We start from the raw sequence: 14286 nt of genomic DNA, 5'->3' as shown, positions 1-14286 counted from the left end.
TGAGTAATATGCCCTGAAAGTGCAAAAGTTGGAAGAATAACTGTCTTTTCAAAGATTTTACACTTTTAAAAGTGAATATCTCAAAAACTAAAGAAGATATCACAAAACTCTACTGTTCAAAACTTGTAGGAAATTTATCTAGCTTCATTTTCACTCAGTTAGCCATGTCGCTGAAATGCATTGTTTCCCAGTTACATGCGTGTCAGCCAGAAATGAAAAAATGCAAATACTAAACTACCCTCATCCCTTAAGCTCAAGGATTAGGGATGAGGATTTTTGATATGTTCACCTTCTAACCAGTTCAAACAAAGCTGCGAAGTCAAATATTGTGTTCCAAACATTCCCTCCCAATTTCCCTGATAATTGATCTATTGTTGTTAAACTTAAGATTTCACACTCAACACTATAACGGCTGCAACAATCGTTGGGAGATGCATAAAATAATGAGACCATAGATGAAATTGAAGAGAATATAATGCTGTATGAGCCCATGATTAGCACGGATTTCTTCAATGACTCGTTAAAAAGTTATTAGGCCAAAAAGATGAAAAAATCGGAGCCGGAAGGGTTTTTCTTAGAAATGTGATACTTTAGAGAGATCATACCTAGAAAACTATGAGAGATATGGAAAAATGTTGGAAATTAAACTTGTAGGATAATTTGTGAGCTTTAATATTATGATTGAGTTCGACGAAAATTTTCGAAAGGTGCATATTGTTCGAGATATATGCAAAAAACAAAATATGGCACTTTCAAACCACCCCCCACCACCTTAGCACAGGGGGGTAGGAGTGAGGACTTTTGATATGTTTACCCCCCTTACTACCCTTAAAAGAGCTACGGGGTCAAAAATTGTCTTCCAAAATTTTCCCTCTATAATCTTTCATTGACTGGACTATACGAGTATTTAAAAGACAGTGAGTGAGTGAGCAAAATCAGGCTCAAAGAATGATGAATTATTGATTTTATCAATGTAAAATGTGGCTGAGCTTGATCAATATCAAATAAAATGATGATTTATTGATTATATTGATGTAAAATATGAGTGGGATTGATCAATTTCAATCATTTTTAGAACAATTTTATAAATTTCCTTAAGTTCCCATAAATTCCCTTAAATTCCCAAAATTTCTTGGCCTCGGAAATATTCCCGGAAATATTGCTAAATCATAAGTTCCTTCCCGCTGGGAATATTCCCTATACACATCACTATCGATCACCATTGATTTACCTTGAAGATCGGCCCTGATCCGCCTGGAGCAGAGCATGGTCTCAATCCACCTACATATGGCAGGCTCAAGACCACGCCCCCGCACTGCCCGGACCATGCCCTTGTAAGTAAAATTGTCAAATGTACCCTGAATGTCCATGAAGGCACATAGACCAATCTTCTTGGCAGCAAGGCTGTCCTCCACCCTGCTCACAAGCTGATGCAGGGCTGTTTCACAGGACTTCCCAGGCTGATAAGCATGCTGATTCTTGTAGAGGGGAGTACCTGAAAGCACTCCCTTCCTCAGGTATCTTTCCAGCATCTTCAAGAGAAACTATGTGAGACTGATGTGACGTGATGATTTTGCAGTTTGAGTAGTCTTTTCTTCCTCTCTTTGGAATGAAGACCACTCTACTGAGGCACCAGGCTTGAGGGATATAACCATAAGCCAGACTCTTGCTCTAAAGAGTTCACACAAGAGGACTAATGGAGCTTCTGGTCCTTGCTGCAGCATAGCTGGTATTATGCCATCCCCATCCCCCCCCTCAGGAGATTTGCAGAGGCCAAACTTGGAGATGGACCATTTAACTTTGGAGAGATTGCATTCTGAAGATCAGTAGCAATCTGATCAATGTCTGCAAAGCAGGTGACCCTCCTGCCTAATGACCCAAGTTGAGACAGGAGGTCAGACTTATAGAGTGATCAATCTGTTTTCCTCGGATCCCGGTAGCAGGAAGAGCCTTAACTTTGCATGTTGAAACAGACATACTTGTGATCGATCAGACAAAGAGGCCTCATGACTTACGTGCCAGTTGTCAATGACCCTTAGGAGTCCTTCTGAGCAGAATGTAATGTCAATAACCTCACTCCGGTTTCGTGTAACGAACGTCGGACGGTTTCCAACATTACAGACATAAAGATTCTTGGATATGAGAAACTGAAGAAGAGCCTCATCTTGTGACTAAGGCAGTCCATACCCCTTCTCACAAGTATGCAGGTTCTGACATTTTTGAGAGAGTTACAGTAGATCAACCTACCTTTGGTATCAACCATGCCTGCAACCCTTCCTACGGTAAGTTACATGCAGCATTTTATTGCAAAATTAATTTAAATTATTGTTGAAATATATCCTTAGTTTCTTTGCATTGCTTGAAAATAAACACTACTATCAGTATCATACATTTCTATCTGAATATTGATAAACTTATTGAATATAATCAATAGACTTTGGCCCGGTTGCACAAGACCCGGTTAAATGCTAACCGTGATTAATTTCATGAGAACCAATCAGAAAAGATGGCTTCTCTGATTGGTTCTCGTAGAATTAATCAAACATTAAAACTTATCCGGCTTTTGTACAACTGGCACTTTGAATTCAATAATTATAGTTGGGTTCACTTATTGGCATCTTTCTCCACATCGTTATGCCACATAGTACGGTATGTAGTATAGTACGTTTCTCCACATAGTACAGTATGATAATACTCTATTTATACGATTTTTGTTTATTTATGTCTAACTATTGCTTTATGTCTAACTATTATGTTTATTGATTCATGTTTTTTTTCTGCTGAGAGTAATGCCCACATGAGCTTTAGGCTAGTGCGTGGGTAATGAGGCGGATGATAATTAGAGATGAGTGGACCTACAGTTCTAGGTGGATTCCGAACCACTGGGAAGCGATTTTTCCAACTCATTGACCATATTCATAGGAGTTGGCTCAAGTGGTCACCCTTCGAACGGGAGTAGCAGGCGCATGATTATAACTTACCTAAACGATAACTTATCAAGCCGCTTTCAGATATTCATACTAATGTGTTTTATGTCATAAACTTTCTAAATTCTACACTATAAGCTTACAAAGTTGAATGCAAATTATCATCTACTATTTAAATAATCATAATCTATTTCAAATAGCCTAATTTTTTTCGTAATTGATTGAGTCGATAATTTAATACTCATCTTATCCCTTCCACGAACTGATGAATGTGAAAATTATTTACTGTTTTCTGAAAATTCAAATTCAATGTAGTTAGATTTACTTGAAACTGTCAGCTTTAGTTACATAACACACTACCTCCGTTATCACAGTTTTAGTTACCAATAATAGCTGAAAAACGCAAGACTAAGCTGACTACAAAGTTGATCAGCAATATGTCATTTGAGAATATAAACAGCTATCAAAGCCTAAGTGTAGCCCTACCTGTGTTGACTTGTGCTAGCGTCACCATAATGTACTATGGCTTTGGTAGTGTATAACATCAATGCTCCGATTGTAGTGTACAGTATATAGTGTATAGCATCGATTCAATCAGAGCTAACAGTTACAGGCGAATCACATAAATCAAGTACGATCTAAATAATTCATAGTTCAATAATAATTTATTGACTTCATAATATCATTCATACTGATGTGATTTCACTCATAAACTTATTAAATGGGATAAATCAATCACTATTTTCTGAAATTTCAAATGATATAGATAATTATAATTATAATGATACAGATATAATTAAAATGATAATTATAATGATATAGATATACTATAATTATTATACTACTCATTTTGTAATGATATTATTACTGTTTTCTATTTTCTGTTACTTCGAATTCAATAGATTGTGTGCTTATCTCACTATTTATATTTCAACTTATTTATCGTGTACAAACACAAATAAATTTTGTCAACCACTACGTAATTTCCAACAATAAACACAAGATAGGTTAGGCGATGGAAACTGGTTCTGCTATGTTATAGAAATTGATAAAATAGTGGTTGATAACATTTCTTTGTGTTTATTAATTGTGGACGAATATCGCATCATTCTCAATATGGATATAACAAATTTAATCTGAATTGTTTGTCAGGAATTGCAACAAGTAGTGAAATTGGGCCGGGCTAGTGAAGCGGCGAGAGGTGCAGTGACCGAAAGCGGGACTCCGTCAGCGTCTGACGCGCTGCTCGCAGACTACTCGGTGACCCCGGCCGTCAACGCGGCTCGAACCCCGCGCACTCCTGCCGCCGTCACTGATCGCGTACTGCAGGTTAGTATCCAATAAATGAACATCGTACTCACTATTCAAGTTATTTATTCGAAACAGAAAATTAGTACATAATTTAATTATTTTCAAACTAACTTATGTAAAAATGGAAGTATTCTATAAATAATTCAAATCAATTCAATTGGCACTTGAAAATCGCATCAAATCTAATGCAATCATTTTAAACTTATTATTTTGCAATAACAGTATTATATAGTAATATTGTATGTAAAAATTATTTTGACTCAAAAATTGCTTTGTTTTCATCTTTCTTTTTTCTTCTTAATTAACTTTTTTCTGTTTTCTCAATTCAGTTTTGTTTTAATTCATAATAATAATAATACAGTCGAACCTCTGTATAACGAAGTCGATTTCCCGAGAAAAAATTCGCTGCAGAGAGGTATTCGTTATTGAGAGGTTCTGTCAAGAAAACTGCCATGGATCTTATAATATCGTATCACGGCGGTAAATGAATGAATATGGTACATAGAACATATCATCGCGAACGTCGGTGGGGTACCTATTAGGCCAATATTAATATGGAAATTTGAAAATTCTTGCAGTTTAGAATAAAAAAGCATGTTTTTCGAATATTTATAGAATGTAATAAGTAAGTAAACTCACCAATTCATTTTCAGAAAGCTTGATTTGTACTATTAGTAGAGTTTAATCAAAGTACATACTCTGTAGCAATATTTCTCAACTCTTTACACTACTATTAGATGGAACGCAAAATACGGTTATTTTGTCAATAACTTCACTATAAATACTATAATAACTCAACTTTCCTATTTTTTTAATGTTTTATATTTGAAAAAGTGAGTAATTTTCGGCTGAATTTTGCATTTGAATAAAAAAATCATGTCAACCAACATAAATCAGGCTCGACTCACATCTATTCAAACAGTCAGACATGTCTTGAAAATAACCGTATGCTTCCTATACACACTACACTTTGTATGTTGAAGTCAAGAGAAAACTTTGTTGTTGAGAGGTCCGAAATACGTTAAATAGAGGTAAATAAGCAGCCAAAACTCAAAAATGTCATGGGACCAGGTAAAAATTCGTTGTGTAGAGGATTTTGTTAGGTGGAGGTTTGTTATAGAGAGGTTCGACTGTAATTCAACCAAACTACATTATTTGTACTTGAGGTAAATACGGTTTGTTTTGGCGTTAAGCTGTATTTCTATTTTCATGTAATGTATTCCCAATAAATGAATAAAATTATTATTGAAGAAGATCATGATCATCATATCACCTCTAGACTATTTATTCTAAATCAGGGATTAAAACATTTTTCACTTCAGATACTGTTGCACAGTATCGCGTGTGCTCTTGAACAGTGCAAACGTACGTAGTGTAGTGTAGAAGTAGAAGTAGTGAGTCAGCAGTTGATTGTTCACGGTAGTAAGTGGAACAAAACATTGCATCGAATTTCGGTTGAAATCCGCCGTCTTTATGCAAGTGAAGTGACCTACTTTCGCGCGGCCTTCTAGTATCGTCTGCGTTAGCATTTTCGCGGTCGTGAAAGCCGAATACGAGGGCTTTCCGTGAAGTATGTTCGCGAAATAGAATAATGTCAACATCAATTGGAAAATTGTTAAATCTTCCAAGTTCTCTTGTACCCGAGTTTGAAGAGCAGGAAAACGAGGAAGATAAAAACGAGATCATGGAACCCACCAACACAACAGAGATCCAGTGTTTCCCGGATCCCTACATAAAATCGAATAAGCTTCAATCTGCAGCCGAGAGGGCGCTCTTCATCGCCTGGAAAGGGTAGGATGAGAAGAGGAAGCAATTAGAGAAAAGTAACGCAGAACTACTGCGGAAGATTGAAAACTTGGAATTACGATTTCGGAAAATCTAAGAGAACATCGATATTCAACAGTCAAGCAGTCCAGTTCGTCCAGTTCAAGCAATAACAGAAGCAGTCGAGAACTACTTGACAAACTAAGAGGAATTGGCAAAAGAGACAGAGTGGATCAGGGTTCGCAACAAACGTGTTGCGAAGAAGAGGAAGCTGAATAACACATTGTCTCCTGAACCAAAAGAAGAACCGGCTCGCAGTTTTCGTCAGGTAAATAAAATTGTTGCAGTTGAAAAGTCCAATGCTGATTCAGAGAATAAAAAGAAAAAGGAAATGCTACCGCCTCCTATCATAGTGGATGGTATAAAGAGTTTGGATACTCTCCTAAAGAGCTTGAAAAAAGTATCAGCAGCTGAAAAATTTAGGATCAAGCTCTTGAGTAGTGAGACTTTCAAAGTGAATGCAGTTGACTCAGAAACATACCGTAACATCACAAAAGAACTGATTAATGAAAGCTATAAGTGGCATTCATATGAAAACAAGCAATTAAGAACAATAATAGTGATGTTTAAAAAAAAACTACATCACTCTTGTAGCACAGACTCAATAATGGATGATTTGAAGGCAAGAGGATTCCAAGTAGTAGAGGTAGTGAATAAGCTGAATTGAAAAACCAATGAACCATTAGAAATGTTTATTGTTTTATTTAGTTCAGAGGAGAATATCAAGAAAGTATTTGAACTTGATACCATCCTGGGTTTCAAAGTACAAGTACGAGCATTGAAAAAACTAATCTTATATCACAATGCAAGCGTTGCCAGTCCTACAATCACACGCAATCCTACTGCAATAAGGAAGCCAGATGTGTGAAGTGTGTGGGCAAACATCAAACGAAAGATTGCCCAAAGCCTAGGGAAGCTCTGCCAAAGTGCATTCATTGTTGAGAAGGACACCCAGCGAGCTACCGTGGATGTACTGTGACAATTGAGTTACAGAAGATCTGAAACTCGAGTAGGATAACCACTAAAAATTAACCGAGAAATAATATAATAAATTCTCAAGCTCAAAATTTTATTAATTCCCAAGCTCAAAAACCAAGTAAGAAGAGAGCGACCTTCGCCGAGATCGTCTCCAAAGAAAATAGTCAACAAATAAAGATGAAGGAGTGGAAGGCACCTAACAAATCCTACAGCTCATCTTAAGTTAACTTGATAACCAACAGGAATAAATTTCATTCCTTCAATCTCGCTTCGAGAAATCAGAGAATACTAGATAACAGAAATCAAGATGATCCATTCACTGAAAATAATGGAGTGGAATGCAAACGGACTCTTACAACGACATATTGCATATGTCCTATCTCAGAGACACATTTTACTAAGCAGTGTTACATAAAATTTAAAGGTAATGGAGAAGTTAAAATATAAACTGATAAAATACAATTAACAGGCGTATCTGTTTTCATAATTTTGTTTGCATTATAAATTTTTACTAATTTTATTATAAAAAACTTTAATCCCATATCAGTGAATGAAGTTTGTAAATAGTAATTATAACACGCAATAAGCAACTAATTACTTATACCCCAACACATATAATTTATAGTGGGGTGTATATTTATTTATTCATTGAAATTATAATTTATTCATTGTTGAAACATTGATTTATGTAGTTACATTACAATACTATATTATCAATATTCTAATGTTGCATTCAATCTTCATTGTAATAAATAAGTTTTCATAATATGTGAAATTTGTTTCATAATTAGTTGCTATACTGAAAATATTTCCAGAAGTGACTAATAAACAATTATTCTCATATATGTATATTGTTTTATTTTTCTGTGTGGCGAAAAATAGCGTTCGCACCATGGGCAAAAATGTGTTTCCGGCTCTCAATCTTTTCTAGTCCTCGGCCTACGGCCTCGGACTTGAAACCCGATTTCGAGCCGGAAAAGTCTCATTTTCGGCCCTAGGTGCGAAATATACTATTACGTAACAAGTCCGGTAACCATAATTTACCGCATAAGTATGATTGTTTCTGCCCGAAACGTAGTTGAGGGCAGAATTTACGAATGCGGTAAATACGTTACCGTACAAGTTACGTACAATATTTTTTGTCATACTTATCTGAGAAAGAATAATAATTATTGCTGAGAAACAGAAACCATTACCTGCTGCTGCTCGAGCTATTGCATTCTATAAACATGACCTAGCCCGTAGCGCCTAGTTCATAACAGACAGACCCTTTGAGCTCAAATAAAATAATAAAGGCCTAAATTATAAGATTTCAGATGAGTTCTTATAACTTTAAACTCCTTAAATAAGTTCTTTATTATTTGAGTTAGTATATTAATTACTCAGAAGTTATTAGGACTCATTAGAGTCTTAACATACTCGACTGTAAAGAGAACATTTATGATCTTTTTACAGTATAGTATGCTGTTATAAAAATCACATGTTTTCTTGTTCTGCAAACAGCTGTTTACCGGCTTGATTTAATGCATGAAAAACAGCTGCAATTGAGTAAGTATGACAAAAAAATTTTTACGGCCCTAGGGCTGTAAAATAACCTTGAAGTCAGCTGATTCTGATTTGATGTGAACGTGTTTACAAAATAGTTTATGAAACGGAATCAGTTTTTATAATTCTAGTTTTAATAGTTTTTGATAATTCTAGAATTGAATAAAGTATTTTGCAATAAGATACTATCATTTTATTTGGATGAATGAAATACAAATAAGATATATTATAAACTATTCAAATTCGATTTTCAGAGTAGGATAGAACTTCTAACCTCAACTTCCGCAGTCGACGATAACAAGCATTGTTGACATCCAGATTGTCCAAATTTCAAGTGCGCTAAAACAGCTGATCAAAAAACTTTTCATTATTTGTGTTTATTATTCAAGAATCCAAACATTCATAATAATATAATCTTATTGCCACTTGAAAGAATGAAAAAGTATAAACTCAACCTCCCACATTAAAACATAATTGAACAAAATCTTTTAGGTTATTTAGACAAATTGAAATCCACCCAAACCCAGCTTAAGTACTGCGTTTACCACAAAACCTGGTGGATAACTACTAGAAACAACCTATTTTTTCGGACATGTTATTCATTATCAAAATTTGGGAACAGAATAGTTTTGGGCCATGCCTGTTGTTCTTCCCCGATCATATTTATATGCTTTTTCAAGGAGCTAGGCATTATCACCGTTCCCTCTCTTTACATTTATGAGGTGATTATGTACTTCAGGAGAAATAAGGCTTCGGCTAGAAATAGTGATTCCCACAGGTATCAAACCAGAAATAGAGGAGACTTTGCTTCCATATACCATAGGACAGCTCCTTTTGAAAAGAAGCCAACATATATGGGTCTTAAATTTTTTAGAAAGCTTCATGATGATATGAAAAACGTTGAAGATCTCAATTTATTCGGAAGGAATTTAAAAGAGTTATTGATGGAAGGTGTATTTTATGCCACACAGGAATATATGTGTAGGGAGGGGCCCTTTGTGTGTTGATATGTTTATATGTATGTGTATGTATGTATATGAGTATGTGTCATGTGTATTTTTTCTTATTAAAAGTAATGTTTTCAAGCATTTTTTTGTGACAATTCTCATACTCTGTTAAGAGTCTCTGGGAAGATATTAAAAACAAACAAACGAACATGTTTTGTAATTGTATCCACTGAAAATGAAAAAAAAAATACTTGGACAATTTCCTGATATTCAGATTACCTCAGATTTGCTAGAGCTATGACCTTTCAGTTTTGCTTTTGAAAGTGCCTAATAAACAATTATTCTCATATATATTGTTTTATTTCTTTCGTGTGGCGAAAAATAGCGTTCGCACCACGGGCAAAAATGTATTTCCGGCTCTCAATCTTTTCTAAAACTGACTTTTGAAAACTGATTTCGAGCCGGAAAAGTCTCATTTTCGGCCCATGTTGCGAAATATACTATTATTAACCCATTTTACAGACCTATGTTTTCCTACTTGCCGGCCGAGCGGCTACCGAAGAACGTAAAAATGATCATGATTCAAGATCATGTTGTGATAATATGATTTAGTATCTAAAGTTACCAGCTGTAATAAACAAGTCACTCGTGCTTCGCTACGGTGTCAAAGAAATCCATTTGGTACATTGTGATAGTAGTGTCATATATATTGAATGTTTCTTGCGACATCGATAATATAATATATATCGATTAGCGGATCACGTGTTTTTGATTATAATAATTTTTCATTGATTTTTATTCAAATATTCTGTATTGTCGATAAATTGTGTACTTGTAATAAATACGGTAGTTTGGAGTTGAAGTGTAGTTGATTGGTACCAGCTTTAGATAATGGCTCCTTATAAGACCTATACAAATAATTATCAGTCCCCTATCATTGAGAAACTGGAGAATTCAATCTTGAATACTAGGTACTAGGTACATTGGATATTAGTACCAATTGATTGAGAAGAATATGTTTTCTTAATAAAAAATGCTGCATGACTAAGCACATAGGTAGTCCTTATTGAGATGTAAATCAAAATATTGATTGTCAAATGAATTTCATGATTCACCAAATAAAGTCAAGTGTGACATGGGATACATTGACTTTTTGGCGGTACGAAGTTTGCCGGGCCAGCTAGTAAGTTATATTTTTGACAAAATCCCAGTGTTTTATGGATAGATATCACAATATGTCACCAGCAACAGTGAAAAATGCCAGTCAAGCATCACAGGTGATACTTTTGAAACCGGTTCAATTTGAAACTGAAATTTGGGTTAGCTGACAGGCATCCTAACCTACAGTTTTAAAGTTTTGAATTTTCACACTGATGATGACACCAGAGATCCCTTTCACAAACCAATTCCTTCAATAACTTATTTCACATGTTCTGTATCGTAACTTGGCTCGTCACTTCCCACATCACATAGTACGTATTTCAGGACGTCTCGAAATCCTTATTTAAATTGAAATTAAAGAAATTTATAATACCTACCTTGATCGACAAATTCGCTGGTGGTGACAACCTGTCTACTGTTCTTGAAATCTGTATGCACCATTACACTAATTAACTTTTTTTACTATTTTGTTTTGAGCTATCCAATAATCCACTGTATGTACTAATTATATTATAAATTAGTAAGATTCTGAATGCATCAAAATTAGTGTTTCCTTTCTCTCTATCAAACTTATAATATGCAACTCTGCTTTGCGCACAGGCATTTTTTGCCCATGCAGACCATTTTTTAAAGATTTATTTGGCTTATTGTAATCATGAGATTGTTTTTATTCTTTGTTGTTGTTTTTATATTGAAAATGAGTACATAAGATTATTACTTTGTAAAGTGCATTTTCTTTTAAATAGATATATTTTGTCTGTCTGTCTATTGGTGTCGAAACATGTTCGTTATTTTATAATAAATAAGTGATTTTTTGACAAAATCACAGTGTTTTCATTAAAATATTTTTGGTCAATAGTCTGATTCTTTTTGAATTATTATACGGTACTTATTGTTTCATGAACAATAATTATTGTCATTAAATGGAATCGATTTGCTCTATTCTATCTGTGAATAGTAGGATGTCATGAATGATTTTCAGACAGCTCTCATGAAACTAATAAGAAGTGTTTATTTAGGTATCCCAGAAAATATGCTGCTAAAATGTTCTTAAAGTAAAAAATGGTAAACTTGTTTATTCAAGTAGCCTAATCAATTTAGATCAGACAGCATTTTTGAATATATTAGTTTAAAAAATAATGTTTGGACAATTCTGGTGAATATTTGTATTTATAATGTTCTTGTTTCAACAGGAAGCTCAAAATATGATGGCACTGAGTCACGTTGACACACCTCTGAAGGGAGGTCTGAACACACCTCTGCAAAACTCTGATTTCAGTGGAGTCAATCCGCAGAAAGAAATTATTCAAACTCCGAATACTGTTCTGTCGACGCCGTTTTCTCAAAGGACAACTCAAGATGGTGGGTACAATTGCAAAAGTTTCAATTCATGGAATTATTTAACAAGAAACTCATACGTCTCAAGCCTACATATACACTGATTATTTCCAATTTCTTCAACATGTGCAGTTTTTAGTCAGGAGAACATAAGTTCGTCTGACCGCCTTGTTTGCTAGTCCAATTAACGTTAACCAATGTGCACCACTTGGAGGCGAACTAGCGTTACACATATTTGAATTATAAAAACTGAATTCATTCAATCACTCACAATCATGTAAAAGATAATGGTAAAAGAATCAAACTCTACATTCATTGTAATTTATAGTAATGCAATTTTGTCAGGAGAATTTCTCTCCTATCAAATTTGGGAGATGAGATACATTTTAATTGTGCTATGGAAATGTTTCGTTTTTGAAATTTCAATAAAAAATAAAATTGTTTTATTATTTCTGTAGAAATATCACATCCAGAGGGGTTGTTTATTCACAGAAAAATCAATTAAAATTTATATAATTTTTTAAAAATTCTGTATTGGTGTCTCCCTCTTCTGACAACCTTTTCACCAATTATCTGCCATGTGAAAATTCTCTATAAAAAACTATCTATTTTTCAGGGAGAACACCAGGCTTCCAGACTCCTAGGAGTGAAATGGGAGGTGGCATCAACCCGACACCAGTCCGCGACAAACTGAATATCAACCCAGATGACATGATGGACGCCCCTGATACACCGATAGCCATGCGCAACTACCAGAGTCAAGTCAAAGAGCAGCTAGCAGCAGGTCTCAACGCGTTGCCCAACCCGAAAAACGACTACGAGATAGTTGTGCCTGAGGAGGAGATGAACTCAAGCGATGCTAAGCAATCCAGGCAGTTGTCGGTTGAAGATCAGGCTGATGTGGACGCCAGAGCGGCGGCGGTGTTGGCGCTAGAGCGGGAAAAAGAGCTGAAAAGTAGGTCACAGGTCGTGCAAAGGAGTCTACCTCGACCTCCTGATGTCAACATTGTGTTGAGACCGATGAACTCCGAGCCTCCACTCACTGATCTCCAAAAGGCTGAGGAACTCATCAAGCAGGAGATGATCACCATGTTGCATTATGATGCTATCTATTCCCCTGATACCGAAAAAACGAGTAATAGAAACATGATGAGTCAAGCACAACACATGGCACACCTCGAACAACATCCCTACGAATCGTTCACTCCTCAGGAGCTGGCACGTGCCGAGGAGATGCTGAAGAAAGAGATGGAAGTTGTGAAACAAGGCATGAGTCATGGTGAGTTGTCTCTCGAGTCTTTTTCACAAGTTTGGGACGAGTGTTTCTCCCATGTGCTATTCCTAGCCAATCAAAACCGGTATACCAGAGTCAGGTTAGCCAGCAAGAAAGACAGGCTGGAATCTTTGGAAAAGCGGTTGGAACAAAACAGAGGGCACATGACTAAGGAGGCTAGGCGAGCAGCGAAAATGGAGAAGAAAATTAAATTGATTACTGGTGGTTACCAGACTAGAGCACAAGGACTTGTGAAACAATTCCAGGACCTTGTTGACCAAGTAGAACAAGCGCACATGGAGTTGTCAACCTTCAAGTTTCTGCAGCAACAGGAGGAAGCGGCAATCCCGCGCAGAATGGAATCCCTGACCGATGACGTCAATCGACAGATGGAGAGAGAGAAAAGCTTGCAGAAAAAATTTGGTGAACTTAGGTTAGCGGTGGCAGAAGGCAAACAAACTCAGTTGTAAATGTGATCATAATATTATGATAGTATGAATTATGTATACTACATCTGAATTATGTGCGCATAATATTATGATAGTATGAAGTATGTATAATACATCTGAATTATGTGAACAGTGTGAATTTTGACTGTTAGTACGGGCGCAAATGTCATTCCGTGGTCATTTTTGAGTAACAGCCGTGGAAGATGTCTCAATTTCCTCGTTAGGTCTAGCATAATAAGGATCGTGATGATGATAAGTCGAAATCACAGGCAAACACCTCGGAAACAAGGTGGCCGCCAAATTTTTCAGGGTTTTGCTATATCGCTTGTATTTCAATAACCGTTCAAGATATTGAACCGTTTTCTTAGACGAAAATATTTTAAAATCTTCCTCTACAAATTTTGTTCTATAAAAGTTTCCTCTAAAACGCATATTTTTTTAGTTATAACCTTCAAAAACCCTGAAAAACTTTTATTTCTAAATTTCTCTAAATTACATTCAATTATAACTTTTTTTTGTGCAAGAGATACAGA

General features: G+C 35.6%; 1 protein-coding gene across 1 annotated transcript; it reads left to right on the top strand.

Annotated features, from left to right (window-relative positions):
• The first annotated feature begins 4060 nt into the window (after positions 1-4060).
• On the top strand, positions 4061-14034 carry LOC120350060 (cell division cycle 5-like protein). The gene is made up of 3 exons (XM_039422155.1): positions 4061-4256; positions 11887-12055; positions 12648-14034. Exons 2-3 carry the CDS (start codon positions 11899-11901, stop codon positions 13772-13774), a joined length of 1284 nt encoding a protein of 427 aa, XP_039278089.1. The 5' UTR covers positions 4061-4256; positions 11887-11898; the 3' UTR covers positions 13775-14034.
• Positions 14035-14286: the final 252 nt, after the last annotated feature.

The sequence above is a fragment of the Nilaparvata lugens genome, chromosome 2 (genome assembly GCF_014356525.2).
Source record: "Nilaparvata lugens isolate BPH chromosome 2, ASM1435652v1, whole genome shotgun sequence".
Taxonomy (NCBI): Eukaryota; Metazoa; Arthropoda; class Insecta; order Hemiptera; family Delphacidae; genus Nilaparvata; species Nilaparvata lugens.
Note: the sequence above shows the minus strand (reverse complement) of the source record. Positions and strands in the feature narration are given on the sequence as shown.

Bases quoted from the DNA above. Each gene is read 5' to 3' on its own strand.
- LOC120350060 (XM_039422155.1), top strand. From the start codon at position 11,899: ATGATGGCACTGAGTCACGTTGACACACCTCTGAAGGGAGGTCTGAAC. The intron at 12,056-12,647 runs GTGGGTACAATT...TCTATTTTTCAG, and splicing joins TCAAAGGACAACTCAAGATG to GGAGAACACCAGGCTTCCAG.